Here is an 18,611-nt window from a genome sequence, read left to right as displayed (position 1 = left end):
AACACGCCGCCCTAGCTTTCCTCAGTCAGCACAAGCTGCCTCGTGCTCCGATGGAATTTCATATGTTTCTATAAAAAGATTTCGTCAATTGAGCGAGCACTCGCTGCTAAGATAACAATGAACTATGCATTTACTGTCAGAGATAATAACATTATTCATTATTTCGAAACCTATATCGTTAAAGATGTCGATAAACTGGTCAACTAGTTATGTGAGAACTCTCAAATGTTGAACATATCGAGGCATATAGCACCAAGACAGTTGTCATGTAAATATAAGTACTAATAATGATGTAATATAAATAATATCCTTAATAGCATAATGTACTTAAAGATGTGGCCCCATCATTGCAGAAATCATCTGGCATTGAAATAATATTATGTAATCAGACCTACATTTCACACAAGTGTTGTACTAAACGAGTCAGTGTGGGTATGAAGTTGGATCGTTAATTCTACCTAGTGGTGGTATTAGAAAATCCATGATTTGGTGATATCAAAGTATCATTATCCCAGTATGAATGAAATCATCTTTGTGACGATTCTATGCAATTGCTGCTTTGTTCCATGCTAAGAAACTCTCCTTCTCAACGTGTAATTTCTGCAGGGGACTTTCTGTGAGCAGATAAACTGTGCAACGACAAAAAGTCCACACAACTACAGGAGCACACGTTTAAAACTAATGCTTACTAGCTACGCAATGCAGCAAGATCAAGAATATCCGCTAAGCTGGCACTTGTATGTCTACCGGTTCTGTGAGAAATTTTGGACCAATCTGCTGGACACGGCACGAAAAACTTGTTGACTTCCAGAAGAAACCGTTATTTGACCCTGTGCTACATTCTGTGTAGTGATAGACGTGGAAAAACACGAAACAACTCCGCCGCATATAGGCACAGAATTATGCTTCTACTTCATTATTTTCAAACACACTGAAATAAGTAAGAATTTATAAAATAAAACCAGTTTAACATTTATACATGCATTCTTTATTTCTCTAAAAAACCTTTATATACTAACGTAAACTAACAATTGACAACATTATAGAGTCTATGAAACAATCCATACAAAAGGGTATTGTTGTAAGTGACTGGTCCTACAATGGTACTGGAAACCACAAGTAGAAGAATTAGAGGAGTGGTTCCCTGCTTTCTATTAATATATGTGTTGATTGACTGGCCATCTGATTGCAAGAAGACTAATCTTATTCCGTCTCTGTTAAAGCATCCTGAACGGATTCGCTTGAAGAATGTATATATACTGCAATACAACAAAAGAATGAAAAGCAAACATGATGCAAGAAAAGGAATAATCCGAATGAGACGGAAATTGGTGTACGTGATTGACGTACATATGGCGGCAAACAAATGATTACAATTTAGAAATATTGGATGAGCATTGTCGTCCAAAATGGTGGTCAGGTCCTGCAGAAAGTGTCATCCCTTCTGTCCCTGTGCTGTTCATTTCTGGAACACAACCTACGACTAGACAAAAGTGATGACACTTTCTGCAGGACCTGACCATCATTTTGCAGGACAATGCTCAAGCACGTACAGTGCAAGCTGTTACTGATTTGTTTGACTGATGGGGCTGCCAAGTGCTATATCACCTAAAGAAATCCCCAGATTTAAGCTTTCGTGAGTTCAACTAAACTTCTAAACTGAAGGAAACATTTCATGGCATTCGCTTCAGAACTGCTACAAAATCGTCGCACCGCTCGAACTCTCAACACAACTTGTCCTGTTACGAGTGTCCTACGACTTCCACATCGCTGGCAACGGGTTATACACAATGCTGGCGACTACTTTGAAGGTCAGTAAAACTTTGAAACACGTATCCATTTTTTACGAGATGTAAATAAATAGTTGACACTATTAAAGTTCCAACCCTCGTATCGTCTGTACTGCATGTGCAAGTGAGTAAGTCTTTGTCTAAACGACTCACAGTAGTGGTTACTGCTTGGTTCCTGATGATTCTAGTGGCCGCCACGAACCTCCTATGAGCAATCGATCCTAACATAAATCCATCCACTGCGTGATGTCAGGCTTGTTCCTGCGCACCTTTGTTCGCTCTCAAAGGGTCACGCTTCAAATCGAATCTGGGACCTCCTACACCACAGCCCACTCCGTCCAATGGAGAAACCATTTAATTATTCACTATTTTTGTTCTATTTCTATGAAATCTAATGATTGCCCTTAAATTTACTTGCGAGTACTTTATACAGAGTGTAAAGTTGATTAGCTGAATGGTTTTATTCGGAATACCTCTTCGTGAGTTTGAACAATGTGGTGCTTTAGTAGGCATAGTCTTATTATAGTTCGTATGCTCGTTTCTTTCTTCAACCTTCTGTTTTAACTTCTCAGTGGATGCAGCTTAGCATTTGCCACATGAAAATGCAGTGACAAAGGGCAAAGAAGCGTAATGGACATAAATAAACCCAGGACCCTCTGGGAGTGAAACCACAAATCCAGTTTGGAATATGAAAAGTTTTCATTTTTAAGTTTTATTACTTCCTATTTATATTTCCTGTTTTTTGATTTTTCATTGTTTCTATCTGTTATATTTCCTAATTATTGTTGGAGCCCAATCCACTCTTTCAGCTCAGCTTGTAGCCCAACAATTTCGCTTTCAACACAGCAGGCTCTTAAGCTATCTCCTCTGCCACTGATAACTTCACAACCTTACTCTGGAAATAAACATTTTTTCACTCCTCAAACGAAATTTCTTTATTCCTGAATCAAAGATGGAAAGCAGAATTGTTATCTATCACAAAATAAAATCTTCATCTTAAAATTAAATTTCGTCGGCATGAAAAAGTAAATTTAAACCTTTTCCTTCTTCCTTCTTTAGAACTATAATACTTCTCTCTTTAAAATTTAAAAACTAGCTTCAGCCACTGAGCCAACATGGCACATGTATACGTTAGTTATGAACATATGTGAAATTTCTTACTTTAGGATGCAATACAAAGGTAGTCTGATGACAAATGAAATTCGTTGGAAAAAAGTGATGCTATCACTTTTAACGTTTTATTTTTTTAACTTGAAAACAATTAGTTACTCGTAATTTTCAATGAAATCTCTGTAGCCATAGACACTCATGACCATGCTATAGCCACCATGCGGGTTGCACTTGAGGTATATCCACGAGACGACGCCATACACAACGCCGTTATGTACTGCACCAGAGCCCGAATCTCCCTGAAATAAACCATATCATATTCTAAGCTGGCCTAAGGACAAAACAGGAAACTGACAGTCGTCAGCAAAAAGAATTTTAGCTTATGGAAGGGAACATTTGTCATGCAAAGAAGAAAGAGTTACTTGCCTTAGCTGTTAAAGCACGTATTAAATCTGTCGATGCTACTCGTCTGCTTCGACACATTATGTAACCAAACTGAACATAAATTTCTCTTAGAAATCCAATAGGCGTAAAAATAGGCTCATGATACAAGAACTTTAGTAATTCTCACCAGTTCACATTTGTTAGCTTCGCCAACTCACAACCAAATTGTCATCTTCTAACTTGTACTAGATCATAGACTGTTATACAGATGAGTCTGTAATCACAACAAACTCCCCAAAAAATAAGAAACGAAACAAGTATTGTCTGTATGTTTTTCTAACCATGCAAGTGTAGAACGATACACACCACATATTTGATGCCGGGTATTGAAGAATTCATTGATGAACAGAAATGCTGAATGCATGTCACAAGAAAATATTAGCTATTGAAAATGCCATACCGTATGTTAAAGGTTTCTCATTGTGCACAATATCAGCTGTATTATGTATCTTAGGTATGTACTTTATCTTGTAATATTACAACTGGTCTATAAGGAAAGAAATACGATTAGTCGGCAATGAGAGCAGCAGACCAACAAGAACATCAGCAAATCTTGTTTGTGCAGGTTGCCTACATCACAGGCAAGTATACATCATTCTCTTTCGATTGAAGGGTCCTTAATCAATTCTTCTGCTAGGAGGATTATGACCCTCTGGGGATACTCTGTCCGTTTGTTTAACAGGTCCTCAACCTGTTGTTCAGTTAAATGGCTTTTTATATGACTCCTCCCTCTTCTCCTGCTCCTTCCCCCCTCCCCTCCTCCTCCTCCTCCCACCTCTCTGGTAACTACCTTTGCCAATACAAGCACACTTTTGATATCAATTTGAATGACTATTTAATTAATTTTATCAATTAATTTATCCATCCCCCTCTGGGAAACCAGCCATTATGCTTCCATTTCCCACATGGAAACTTGTGGTAAAAAGACTGAATTTATTGGCTGTTTGATGGAGAATCGATTGCAGTGTATGGAATATTATTTAAACAGTTAAGAGAATATGTGAAATATTGTTTATTTAAACAATTTATTACTTACAAAAAATTATTTATTTATTTATTTAAAGAAGATGACAGGAAATCGATTGCAGTGTATGAAATATTGCTTAAACAATTTGGACAATGTGTGCACTATTGTCTATTTAAACAATTTATTTGACACAAAGCGATGTCTGAAATAGAATTTATTTATTTGTGTAAAGAATTTGGCGAAAAGTCAAGAATGCAGTTTGTGGATTATTGTTTAAGCAATTTATGGGATGCAAGGTAGTGTTTGGAATATAGTTTATTCATTTATTTAAATAATTGTCCGGAAATTGACTGCAGTTTGTGGAATATTGTTTATTTAAAGACTTTTTGGGATATAAGGTGGTATATAGAATATAGTTTACTTAAAGAAATTGTCAGGAAATCGATGCTTTTTCATTCCTATCGAGTATGGAAAAATGTAATTGCGCTGTCACACATCGCCTAAACATACCTGAAACACTCTCTCATCTCGACGCCAGCAGGCTCGCCGCACCACTGTCTGGCATTGGCTCCTCCACAGCTACGTGAAGTACTGCTCTAATCCCCAAACAAAAGCGATGAGCGGCGGTAAACCTATGATTTTGATACCTGAGAAATTTCTGTCGGAACCCATGCACTCTCTCACTCTTTCCCTTTCAGGCGATCAAGTCATGTTGTGTGCTACTGCTGGGCCTACATGCGTATCGGTCATGGTCAAAGCGACTGGAAACAAAGCAGTGTTTACCTCGTAAACCTCCAGCTGTGAATGTCTTAGAAATCTTCCTTCACTCTATCAGATTGATTGACTAATTAATTACATCGATACCTTTGTTTTAGACAATTTTCCCTCGTTTTCTATTGGTGGATACTAGGATTGGAATATTTGGTGGGATTCAACCCTGCAACCAGACGGTTTTTCAAAACCTACTGCATCTTATCGCTTGACACAATTACGTCATTTGGTAGGAAGGCTATTACGTTGGAGGTCAGATTTCAGCTCAGTTGCTATTTCCTTAAACAATTTATGGGACGGGCTGGACAGATACTTGCTATGGGAAACAATTAACCGATCAATCGGGAATTTCACGACGCGACTGGGGTTTTAAAGCACTGTACAATTCATAAGCTAGTTCTCTCCGCTACATATTGAAGGAGGAGGAAGGTCTACTACATGATGGGATAATAAGGAAACAACAAACACCTCTGCAAGACAGAGTCCTCTTTGATGTATTGAGAAGCACTGAACATGACACTTAAACCATGATCCAGTCCATAACGGTAGTTGTGGCTAGATGTCTGATATCGCTGAAACACTTGCACATACCACACACAATTGTCCCAAGGTACACATGTGGTTGGCCTATCCCCTCATATGCCGCTGGCGCCAACGCTCAGAGGTTGTGAAAACTATTGCCACAGCTGTAGTTGCAGTAGTGGACAAGCCTGCATGCCAGAGTGGCCCACCACCCACGGCCATGGAGGGCATCCAGGGATGACTGGAGTCATATGCATTCAGAAGCCATCAATATGTCCAGCAAAAACACCTATCATTTTGAATCTTCTCTCACAGAACGCACACATGTGCTTCTATCTCCGCTCACTCAGCACATTGTTCACTTCACTACCCCTGCTGCCATTGTGAAGATCAGAAACGTTGGTGCATTTTTGTTCCGGTCTGACCATCACAGGCTGTGCCAATCCACAACTTCTGGTAGCTGAAGCCTCATGACCACAAATTTGCTAAAAGCCACAGTGCACAGCGAAACAAACGCCTTCAGTCGCAGTGCACTGTGAAACAAACAGCTGGAGATCAGATGTATATAGTAGTCCTAACGACTTCCATCAGAACAGTGACCGACCCCCCCCCCCCCCCCCCCCTCCGCCACCCACTCTAAAAAACTCAGTTTACCCAATCTGAGACGGCCTTTTACACAAGTTATTTTCGAAGACAGAAGAAATCAGGGCATACACATGTTTTCATATGCTAAAGTATTGTTACTTGCGAAACTCCTGTAGCAGTATGGCACAGGCTACATTTCCTCAAGTATTCTCTCATGGGGTAGCAAAACAACTTTTTTCTAATCAGTTTAATGTCTGTTACTTCCTGCATCAAAGGACTAAAATATGAAACTTATTTTTGGATAATGATGGAATGCTAAAGCCTACCTCTGTCAGAGGATGCCTCTTCACTTTCAAAGTCCCTTGAAGTAACCAAACGCTTGGCCACATGCGGAAGTCTCTTAAGATGAAAGCACAGATAAGTTGTAAACATCAGGTTTATACTGTGTATCACTTTATTAATTCGGCAGTACATCTGATTCTACTATGGACGTTGTCTCTCCCTGTGTAGGTGGAAGACGGAAATTTCGCTAAAAGATATCGTTACAACGAAAAATTGCGTAATACCTGCTCCCACTCATGAATCATATCCATGGAACCCTAACCATCACTTCCACTCACCAGGTGACACATCACTGACATGAAATTGATAGGCTAATTAATTAAATTGATCCTGAGAGTCACTTTGCATGGCGAGTAATTTTGTTCAGCAGTCGGAGTAAGCTTCCAGGTAGCTGAAACAGGAATACCCGGACCTTCTTGGTTCTACAGGCACACACAAGGGCCGTTGATAGTGTTACTCATTCTGGTAGAAATGCTGTCTGCAATTTGGCATGAAGTCTATCCATTTAACCAGATATTTGCGTTTGATTCAATGGAGACATCTACTGTTGATCATTCTGTGCCCCACCCTCCCTGCAGCTTTCTCCATGTGATCGTTCCAGTTTAAATCTGAGATTAACAGAAGTTAGAGAGGGTTATATCTAAGATCTTCTACATCCCGTGTAGAGACAGGGTGAGCTGAGTTAATGCGACAAGACTGTATTTTGACCACTTGATGGAAATGTAAATATGTTGCTGTAGCTCCACCTACTATGTACAATGTTTACGGCTAGCGGCAAATAAAATTTTCTCGTGAAAAATGAGGTAGTGGTAGAAACAGTACAAGAAATTATGGGACCTGGAAGAAGGACAAGGATTTTGCTATTGAACTGCAGCATGTCTCCCTAGTACATACGGGTACTGCAGTCTGAAGGAGATCTGTATCTTTCAGGGTGCATTAATGTCTGTCACCCAAACTTTCCCTCTATCCTCATTATTTTGTAGCATTCAACAGAGGAAAACTACGAACTACAAAAAATCCATTAACATTACCCGTAGAGAACTCAATAAGATTCTACCGCATTTCTCTCTTCTTATACATCGAAAACAAATATCGTCTACAGATTGACATTGACCATGTATGGTAATCTCATTAAATATGCATGCATGGCTCCACTGGAGAAGGTTGCCAGTGATTGGAGTAACTTCCACAGACCAGTGTAAAGTTTCATCGCCCATACTGAAGGGGGACATTATCCGAATGATTATCAGTTGCTATATAAAGGTACGGCGTAACTTTCAGGAAACATTCCTCACACACAAATAAAGATAAGATGTTATGTGGACATGTGTCTGGAAACGCTTAATTTCCATGTTAGAGCTGATTTTAGTTTCGTTCTTCCACCTACGATCAATGGAGCACGTTATCATGATTTCATACAGGATACTCTACCTGTGCTGCTAGAACATGTGCCTTTACAAGTACGACACAACATGTGGTTCATGCACGATGGAGCTCCTGCACATTTCAGTCGAAGTGCTCGTACGCTCCTCAACAACAGATTCGGTGACCGATGGATTGGTAGAGGCAGATCAATTCCATGGCCTCCACGCTCTCCTGACCTCAACCCTCTTGACTTTTATTTACGGGGGCATCTGAAAGCTCTTGTCTACGCAACCTCGGTACCAAATGTAGAGACACTTCGTGCTCGTATTGTGGACAGCTGTGATACCATACGCCATTCTCCAGGGCTGCATCAGCGCATCAGGGATTCCATGCGACGGAGGGTGGATGCATGAATCCTCGCTAACGGAGGACATTTTGAACATTTCCTGTAACAAAGTGTTTGAAGTCACGCTGGTACGTTCTGTTGCTGTGTGTTTCCATTGCATGATTAATGTGATTCGAAGAGAAGTAATAAACTGAGCTCTAACATGGAAGGTAAGAGTTTCTGGGACGCATTTCAACATAACATATTTTCTTTCTTTGTGTTTGAGAAATGTTTCCTGACAGTTTGGCCGTACCTTTTTCTAACACCCAATATATATATCAAAGGTGGCTTCAAGGTCTGTGTCAGATACTAAACTGACTGTATTACATTTCGATCCACTGTCTCTCACACGACGCTAGACATCATACAGTGTAAATTATGCTGCTGCTACTCTTACAACAAGCAGGATGATTGAAAGAAGACATGGAGGCTATGTTTCTTATTGACAAAAATGTGGAAGACATGACGAGATATGGAAACTGCGTTGTGGGGTGTTTCCAAACAGCTATCCAAAGTTGATTGATTACCCCTACTTTTAAGCTCATCTTTCACTGTAACAGAGTGTCAGTTGTCTCAGTGTTTCCTTTTAATTAATTTCTTATGTTTGCACTCATGTACGAGATCACTGTTTGAGTGCTGGACGTACCTGGAAGGTGTTGCTCCCAGCCAAGACTCTCCCATCTCAACGAAATGGCATCAGTCAATCACTATGTGATGATTAGTGGCATACCTGTGGGCAGATGAGTTGGGATAGACATTGGCGATATAATGTAATGAGCAGCACAGATTATATTGCAATCATTTTTGCAATTTTATCAGTATTTTGCCGACTAATGTCACAGCAAAATGCTTCCCAAATTCTGAATCATTGCTAAACCACCGCTCAACTACTTTGCATGTACCATATAGTAGAATGCTAATGTAGATAAGTGACTGTGCAGTACATCTCTTCACTGTTAATTCTTGTACATTTGTACCAGAACATACCAGACAGCATTCTATACCAATCTATATATTTCTCGAATTTAGGCCATAGTTCGTAATATACGATTACGATTGCTCTCTGCATGGTGTTTGACCACCCCTTCCTGCAACAGGATCACCAATTTAATTTTAAGCTGACCATAAGTGGCAGGCTGCATTCCACATCTTGTGAAGGTTAAGAAGTAACATGTGGTTTTCTGTATGATGGAGTATTTTATGTAAATCAACTGTACAATTAATTATAAAGTATTGATCTAGTATCCAGGTTAATACTAAGAAGGTACCGGTAAGAGGGAAATGATCATAGAACGTAAGCAGATGTACTCCTAAAGCTACGCGGTTCTGCACTTAAATACACTATAATGTTAAAGCCAGATAGTTTCCGAGATATTGGTCATGTGCAATGTAGCGCTGTCAGTATTCCAGTGCAAGAAATATATTTCCAGTGCATGACATACATTCCCCCGAGGTTTCTGTACGATAAACTATGGCGACAAACTGTAAAGTGTAAAAGTACTACCTTGCACACCAAACAAAACATCGATTTTTTGTAACACAAACACTATATAGGTTCCCAGACGAGTTGAGACCTGCTGTTTACGAAATTAAAACCGATTTACGGCTCGTAAGTTATTATATGTTCGCAACAGTCCTATAAAATGATCTCTGGCAGCCAAAAATGCATACAAAGGAACAGTGACATCTTATGAGGAAATAAACGATAAGTAGACAGAGGAGATGTGACAGTCTTATCGCAGTGCATCACCGCCCCTGGCAATCTTCCTCTTGCAAGCAGAAGTCATTGTCTGATATTAGTTTGTATTGTTGATGTGTGAGATAATATTACCATTTCACCTTCACACAACGTTTCGAGAATGCCTCATCTTTCCACTACTAAGGTGTGTGTATGTTGAATCAGTCTACTCTTCTCCTCCAGGATACAAAAATACTTCAAATGGCTTGGAGCACTATGGGACATACAGCAGTTTCACACGTAATGATACCTTAGCATGTGAAAACGCATATGTGCCTTGATATCTTCTGTCTTCGAAAATAGCTTGTACAAAAAGAGGAAAAACACATTTTGCATGAGAAATGGTAATAACAATGTTGGCTTTATATTATCCTTCCCACTCATAAGTTCATTTTTAGGTGATTAAATTTCGTGCTTAAGAACAAAATTTCACTAGACAGGCCATACGGTGTAACCACATGATATCTTCCTCATATCATGACCAACGAATACTTCATAAATATTAAGACACTCCATCTAAGTACGTTCTGCACAGGATAACATAGACGTCCTTTTCCTCATCTGTACCTTTCTTTTATTTCACTTTACTAGTAAATTAACGGTCAGGACTTAGGTTCGCGTATTGTCACACAGTTTATGCGCAGGCGCAAGGTATTGTGTCCACCTAGGGTGGCATCCTGACGCTACGGTCAGTTCTAGTACAACACTCGTGGCTGCCGCATCGCGGTCGCGCAGTAGGGCCGAGGCAGTTTCAAATAAGTTTTTGCAGTCTGACGATAATTCATGGATTTGTAGTTTTAGCTTGACGATGTCAACTATGGACGAACGGTAGTTATATTTATTCTGGAGAAGGTTGGGTTATACCGACTGAAACCTAGGTAAAGCTAGGTAAACTTTGCAACTGACGCTGTTGGTTTTTAAAATTAAAATTAATATTTATACAGTTGCTGTCAGGACCGCGAAATGTTGAAAATATTTAAGTATTTCCAGTGTGTTTAGCACGCAGACAGATTGCTTGCAGGGCGTCAACTGGCCTCCCACTAACAAACACTGACACCGAGTCAGAACAAGCTCTCATCAGCAAATACTACAGCTCTCCACCCTACCCTCCAGTGGACACCACTGTAGTCGCAAACGACTGTGGTTTAGGTCCAGTGCAAGGCACGCTACAGGGCGTTTGCCTGGGAGCTGACTTTTGAAATACGAGGTTGGTAGCAGTTCGTTGTTCACTGTGGTACCAACTGCTGCTGAAATTGCTGCTACAGGTGCAACTGTGCCGCGGCACAGCCATATGATTCACAAGGTGAACATGCCTCTCGGTAGGCAGCCCGGAGCCCGGCCTTCTTGTAACCGTACATTCTCGCGACCACTGCCAGCATTCGTGTACAGTGGATATATCCCTTCCAGGTATTTCTGTTGTGTTGCAGAAGGACCATCCAGCTTCTCGTAGAGCTACTACACGATCTAGTTCAAACTCAGGGATGTGTTGATAACGGCGTCTTAGTCGCCTTAAAGTTATTCTTGACTGACATCATGTCTCAAAAGTAAGGAATGCTCACGACCATTACAGAGCGTATTTAAATCCAACCTGATTTGCATCCTAACAGCGGCGCTAATAGCGCCATTCGTATTGGATTGGCGTGAATGAACATCTTCTTTCAGATTTTGAAATACGCCTACCAACTTTTATTTATGTTGCACGACTCATTACTGGTGTTGCGATTTTGTTCCGTCAATGCAAGTGTTCGAGTTAACCCTTTCAGAAAAATGGTTGAAATGGCTCTGAGCACTATGAAATCTGAGGTCATCAGTCCCCTAGAACTTAAAACTACTTAAACCTAACTAATCTAAGAACATCACACACATACATGCCCGAGGCAAGATCCGAACCTGCGACCGTAGCAGTCGCGCGATTTCGGACTGAAGCGCTTAGAACCGCTCGGTCACCGAGGTCGGCAACCCTTTCACACCTCAATTTGTTTTGTAGCAAAAAACAATTTTCTTTATATGGTAATGCTCCTAGGTGGTTTATTAATGATTTTGGATGGAAGATTTCCGCGAAAATATGTCCCCATTTTCAAAACAAACATTGTTGACTTTGCATAAGTTTATAGCCTAAAAGAGCTAATTACGAAAAATTTTGTATTGCAGTAAAAAGTAACTTATTCATTCAATAATTATAATGTAAAATAGCAACAACAATATTCATGAACCAAACATACACTACTGGCCATTAAAATTGTTACACCACGAAGATGACGCGCTACAAACGCGTAATTTAACCGACAGGAAGAAGATGCTGTGATATGCAAATGATTAGCCTTTCAAAGCATTCACACAAGGTTGGCCCCGGTGCCTACACCTACAGCCCCGCGGGATTAGGCGAGTGTTCTTAGGAGCTGCAGTCATGGACTGTGCGGCTGTTCCCGGCGGAGGTTCGAGTCCTCCTTGGGGCACGGGTGTGTGTGTGTTTGTACTTAATATTTAGGTTAAGTAGTGTGTAAGCTGAGAGACCGATGACCTTAGCAGTTAAGTCACATAAGATTTCACACACATTTGAACATTTTTGACGCCTACAACGAGCTGACACGAGGGAAGTTTCCAACCGATTTCTCACACACAAACAGCAGTTGACGGCGTTGCCTTGTGAATGTTGTTGTGATGCCTCGTGAAAGGAGAAGAAATGCGTACCATCACGTTTCCGACTTTGATAAAGGTCGAATTGTAGCCTACCGCGATTGCGGTTTATCGTATCGCTACACTGCCGCTCGCGTTTGATGAGATCCAATGACTGTTAGCAGAATATGGAATCGGTGGGTTCAGGACGGTTATAGGGAACGCCATGCTGGATCCCAACGGCCTCGTATCACTAGCAGTCGGTATGACAGGCATCTTATCCTCATGGCTGTAACGGATCGTGCAGCTACGTCTAGATCCCTGAGTCAACACATGGGGACGTTTGCAAGACAACAAACATCTGCACGAACAATTCGACGATGTTTTCAGCAACATGGACTATTAGCTCGGAGACCATGGCTGCGGTTACCCTTGACGCTTCATCACAGACAGGAGCGCCTGCGATGGTGTACACAACAGCGAATCTGGGTGCACGAATGGCAAAACGTCATTTTTTCGGATGAATCCAGGTTCTGTTTACAGCATTATGATTGTCGCATCCGTGTTTGGCGACATCGCGGTGAACGCACATTGGAAGCGTGTATTCGTCATCGCCATACTGGCGTACCACCCGGCGTGATGGTATGGGTTGCCATTGGTTACACGTCTCGGTCACCTCTTGTTCGCATTGACGGCACTTTGAAGAGTGGACGTTACATTTCAGATGTGTTACGACCCTTGGCTCTACCCGTCATTCGATTCCTGAGAAACCATACATTTCAGCAGGATAATGCACGACCGCATGTTGCTGGTCCTGTAGAGGCCATTCTGGATACAGAAAATGTTCGACTGCTTCCCTGGCCCGTACATTCTCCAGGTCTCTCACCAATTGAAAATGTCTCTTCAATGGTGGCCGAGCAACTGGCTCGTCACAATACGCCAGTCACTACTCTTAATGAACTGCGGTATCGTGCTGAAGCTGCATGGGCAGCTGTTCCTGTGAACGCCATCCAAGCTCTGTTTGACTCAATGCCCAGGCGTATCAAGGCCGTTATTACGGCCAGAGGTGGTTGTTTTGGGTACGGATTTCTCAGGATCTATGCAGCCAAATTGCGTGAAAATGTAATCACATGTCAGTTCTAGTATAATATATTTGTCCAATTAATACCCGTTTATCATGTGCATTTCTTCTTGGTGTATCAATTCTAATGGCCAGTAGTGTATATCCGAATATTCTGGTGGTCACGTGATGCTGCTCACTGCCGCATTGACTTGCTGATATTTTCACACTGATGCCCAACAGTGGGCAGCACTTGTGTATTGTGAAAAGGTTGAACACTGAGATATGTTTACCTCTGGCTTCCAATGTGAAAAAATATTTTTGTGGTAGCGAAGAGATAGTAAACCTTAGTGTACACAATTGTAGCCTGAGGGTCTGAAAGGGTCGGACAGGTAGAGAACTGAAAAAAAAAAAAAAATGTATATCTCGACGAGGAACATATATAGTCACTGAAGTTAACATGTGATGTTAGAGAACATTTTGTTAGTGATGCTGACGTAAGCTGTTGAGGTGGTGTTGCTGACTGGGAATGCGTACCGACGTGTTTTGGCAAATGTGAACCAACGAGGTACTCGGTCTCGTGCTCACCAACACGGATTCGGTGTTAATGTGTGGGGCGGAATTCTCGGTGGTAGATTGATTGGACCATATATTCTTCAATGCTGCCACAACAGGCGGAGCTCTTCGTGGAACGTTTGTCGCCAGAACCGCTGGAGGATGTTCCTCTGAATTTTAGACAAAGCCTGTACTGCCAGCACGATGGGGTGCTGGCCCATTTCAGCGTTGCTGTCAGAGGTCATCTGTGAGCCGCCTTCGGGAATCGATGGATTGGCTGAAGTGGTCTTGTGGCTGGCCACTGTGGTCGTCTGACATCACATGTCTGCATCTCGGCCTCCGGGGGCATATGAAGCAGCTGGTGTACGAAACAGAAGAAGACCGTGTAGATAGAATAGATGTCGCTGCTAGCACCACTGTGAATATGGTAGGAATCTTTGAACGAACACGACGGTCAATGATCCAATGATGCACTGTGCGTGTACAATCCAATTGTCGGGCATTGGAACATTTTCTCAGGATGCTGCTGCTGTTATTACCACGATAAACTACCTTCTGTGTATATCGTCCCTAGTGTCAGAAGTTTCCGTCAGGTAACACACTCGTATGTACTGTAGATAATTATACCTGTTTTGGTGTTCTCTACTTCCTGTATTAATTTGGACGAATGTATGTGTGTAAATAATGAAGGACAGGTAATGGTGTTGTGGCAGTGGTAACACTGGTTCCCGTCAGTTCACCTAAGTTAGGCGCTCTCGGCCTTTGATAGGGTATGGATGGGTGACCATACAAGTCTGCGGAGTGCTGTTGGCAAGCTTGGTACATTCAGCCCTTGATAGGCCAGCTGAGGAGTTACTTGATCGAGAAGTAGTGGCTCCAGTGACGAAAACTGACAACGACCGGGAGAGGGCTATGCAGACCCCACGCTCTTAAAATATCCGCATACAGCCCCGCCTGTCGGCTGAGGATAACACGGCGGCCGGTCGTCATCGTTGGGTCTTCTGATGCCTGTTCGGACGGAGTTCAGTAAATAGTAAAGAGTTTGTCCCTGTTGAAGCTAGTCAATTTGGGATGTATTTTCAAAGACTGTTACAGTATAGTGACCTATTTACTAATGCGAAAGGTAGTAAAAAAAAGGTTCAAATGGCTCTGAGCACTATGGGACTTAACACCTATGGTCATCAGTCCCCTAGAACTTAGAACTACTTAAATCTGACTAACCTAAGGACATCACACACATCCATGCCTGAGGCGGGATCCGAACCTGCGACCGTAGCAGTCACGCGGTTCCAGACTGAAGTGCCTAGAACCGCACGGCCACACCGGCCGGCGAAAGGTAGTCATGCGGTTTTAATTACCATATCTTAATGATGAAGGTGCCACCATAAATCTTGTTGATTATGTTGATCCTCCTCTACATATGAAACCTTCAATGCAACACCCTTTTGTCCCAATGAGAGATGACTTGGCAGAGACCTTGCTCACAGAAGTCTGCATTGTGTGTGTCCAGGACATGTTCGACCTTCAGAATGATCCTGCTGCCGTTCTGGAAATGGTTGCTACATAAGAATTTATTCATTCGAGGAAAGACTAAGCAGTCGAAAGGGTAAGAAGTCGCTAGGTGCAAAGTCAGAACAATACGAGACGGGATTTGGCTTGCACACACACACACACACACACACACACAAACAGTACTCGTTCATAGTGATCAGGCGGCTGAAGATTTTATCTAACGACTGGCCTCACACAGCTGCAAAATTTCCGCTGGTAACTCGGTTCTATGGGCTTTCTAAAGAGACGTCAGCAATCGCGGAACTCAGCTGCCAGCGATCTTTGTCATGCTTCAGATATCGTAAGGGGTATTCGAAACTGGTTCAGAACTGATTGTTCTCTTTAGGGCAATCGCCTCGAATGCAATACGCAGGCCTTTAAGTGCCAGAACTTCTTCTTGCAATTCCTAGTTTTTCACAAGGAGATAATGTGATACTTTGTACTTAGTCACTGTGATTTATATGAATCAGCGATCATAAAGCGGTTACTGCATCGATGATTTCAGCCGTAAATAGAAATATTAAAAAAAGTAGGAAGATTTTTCTGTTTAGCAAAAGTGACAAAAAGGCAGATTTCAGAGTACTTGGTGGCGCAACACAAAAGTTTTGTCTCAAGTACAGACAGTGTTGAGGATCAGTGGACAAAGTTCAAAACCATGGTACAATATGCGTTAGATGAGTATGTGCCAAGCAAGATCGTAAGAGATGGGAAAGAGCCACCGTGGTACAACAAACGAGTTAGAAAACTGCTGCGGAAGCAAAGGGAACTTCACAGCAAACATAAACATAGCCAAAGCCTTGCAGACAAACAAAAATTACGCGAAGCGAAATGCAGTGTGAGGAGGGCTATGCGAGAGGCTTTCAATGAATTTGAAAGTGAAGTTCTAAGTACTGACTTGGCAGAAAATCCTAAGAAATTTTGGTCCTATGTCAAAGCGGTAGGTGGATCAAAACAAAATGTCCAGACACTCTGTGACCAAAATGGTACTGAAACAGAGGATGACAGACTAAAGGCCGAATTACTAAATGTCTTCTTCCAAAGCTGTTTCACAGAGGAAGACTGCACTGTGCTTCCTTCTGTAGATTATCGCACAGTTGACAAAATGGTAGATATCGAAGTAGACGACAGAGGGATAGAGAAACAATTAAAATCGCTCAAAAGAGGAAAGGCCGCTGGTCCTGATGGGATACCAGTTCGATTTTACACAGAATACGCGAAGGAACTTGCCCCCCTTCTTGCAGCGGTGTACCGTAGGTCTCTAGAAGAGCGAAGCGTTCCAAAGGATTGGAAAAGGGCACAGGTCATCCCCGTTCTCAAGAAGGGACGTCGAACAGATGTGCAGAACTATAGACCTATATCTCTAACGTCGATCAGTTGTAGAATTTTGGAACACGTATTATGTCGAGTATAATGTCTTTTCTGGAGACTAGAAATCTACTCTGTAGGAATCAGCATGGGTTTCGAAAAAGACGGTCGTGTGAAACCCAGCTCGCGCTATTCGTACACGAGACTCAGAGGGCCTTAGACACGGGTTCACAGGTAGATGCCGTGTTTCTTGACTTCCGCAAGGCGTTTGACACAGTTCCCCATAGTCGTTTAATGAACAAAGTAAGAGCATACGGACTATCAGATCAATTGTGTGATTGGATTGAGGAGTTCCTAGATAACAGAACGCAGCATGTCATTCTCAATGGAGAGAAGTCTTCCGAAGTAAGAGTGATTCCAGGTGTGCCGCAGGGGAGTGTGATAGGACCGTTGCTATTCACAATATACATGAATGACCTGGTGGATGACATCCGAAGTTCACTGAGCTTTTTGCAGATGATGCTGTGGTTGCAACAATGGAAAATTGTACTGAAATGCAGGAGGATCTGCAGCGAATTGACGCATGGTGCACGGAATGGCAATTGAATCTCAATGTAGACAAGTGTAATGTGCTGCGAATACATAGAAAGAGAGACCCCTTATCATTTAGCTACAATATAGCCGGTCAGCAACTGGAAGCAGTTAATTCCATAAATTATCTGGGAGTAGGCATTAGGAGTGATTTAAAATGGAATGATCATATAAAGTTGATCGTCGGTAAAGCAGATGCCAGACTGTGATTCATTGGAAGAATCCTAAGGAAATGCAATCCGACAACAAAGGAAGTAGGTTACAGTACGCTTGTTCGCCCAATGCTTGAATACTGCTCAGCAGTGTGGGATCCGCACCAGGTAGGGTTGATAGAAGAGATAGAGAAGATCCAACGGAGAGCAGCGCGCTTCGTTACAGGATCATTTAGTAATTGCGAAAGCGTTACGGATATGATAGATAAACTCCAGTGGAAGACATTGCAGGAGAGACGCTCAGTAGCTCGGTACGGGCTTTTGTTAATGTTTCGAGAACATACCTTCACCGAAGAGTCAAGCAGTATATTGCTCCCTCCTACGTATATCTCGCGAAGAGACCATGAGGATAAAATCAGAGAGATTAGAGCCCACACAGGAGCATACCGACAATCCTTCTTTCCACGTACAATACGAGACTGGAATAGAAGGGAGAACCGATAGAGGTACTCAGGGTACCCTCCGCCACACACGGTCAGGTGGCTTGCGGAGTATGGATATAGATGTAGATGTAGACGTACTGGAAGCGTGAGCGCCACCAAAAGACAGTGTCATTTTATGGCCTATTGTTGCTTTAGGCTTGCAACAAGTCAGTAATTTCTGTTGCAGTATTGTTCTCTTCAAATACAGGAAAGCGGGTTACCTGCACAATACCCAGTTTTACTAGTTTGCGACGCCATTTTGTTTTGCTTCCTCTAGTTG

At 42.0% G+C, this 18,611-nt stretch overlaps 1 protein-coding gene across 2 annotated transcripts in view; it reads right to left on the bottom strand.

Moving 5' to 3' along the window:
• Window positions 1-2,714: 2,714 nt before the first annotated feature.
• Window positions 2,715-18,611, bottom strand: part of LOC126285078 (trypsin-like) — a 160,887-nt gene continuing 144,990 nt past the window's right edge. The window contains exon 7 of one of the 2 annotated variants that reach the window (XM_049984403.1): window positions 2,715-3,199. In XM_049984403.1, the coding sequence (XP_049840360.1) occupies window positions 3,056-3,199 (144 nt within the window). In that variant the 3' untranslated portion in view covers window positions 2,715-3,055. Of the gene's footprint in view, window positions 3,200-8,974; window positions 9,012-18,611 lie in introns of those variants that run through there. The other variant, XM_049984410.1, reaches the window with a different exon arrangement.

This window comes from Schistocerca gregaria, chromosome 1 (genome assembly GCF_023897955.1).
Source record: "Schistocerca gregaria isolate iqSchGreg1 chromosome 1, iqSchGreg1.2, whole genome shotgun sequence".
Classification (NCBI taxonomy): Eukaryota; Metazoa; Arthropoda; class Insecta; order Orthoptera; family Acrididae; genus Schistocerca; species Schistocerca gregaria.
This window is presented reverse-complemented; position numbering and strand designations above follow the sequence as displayed.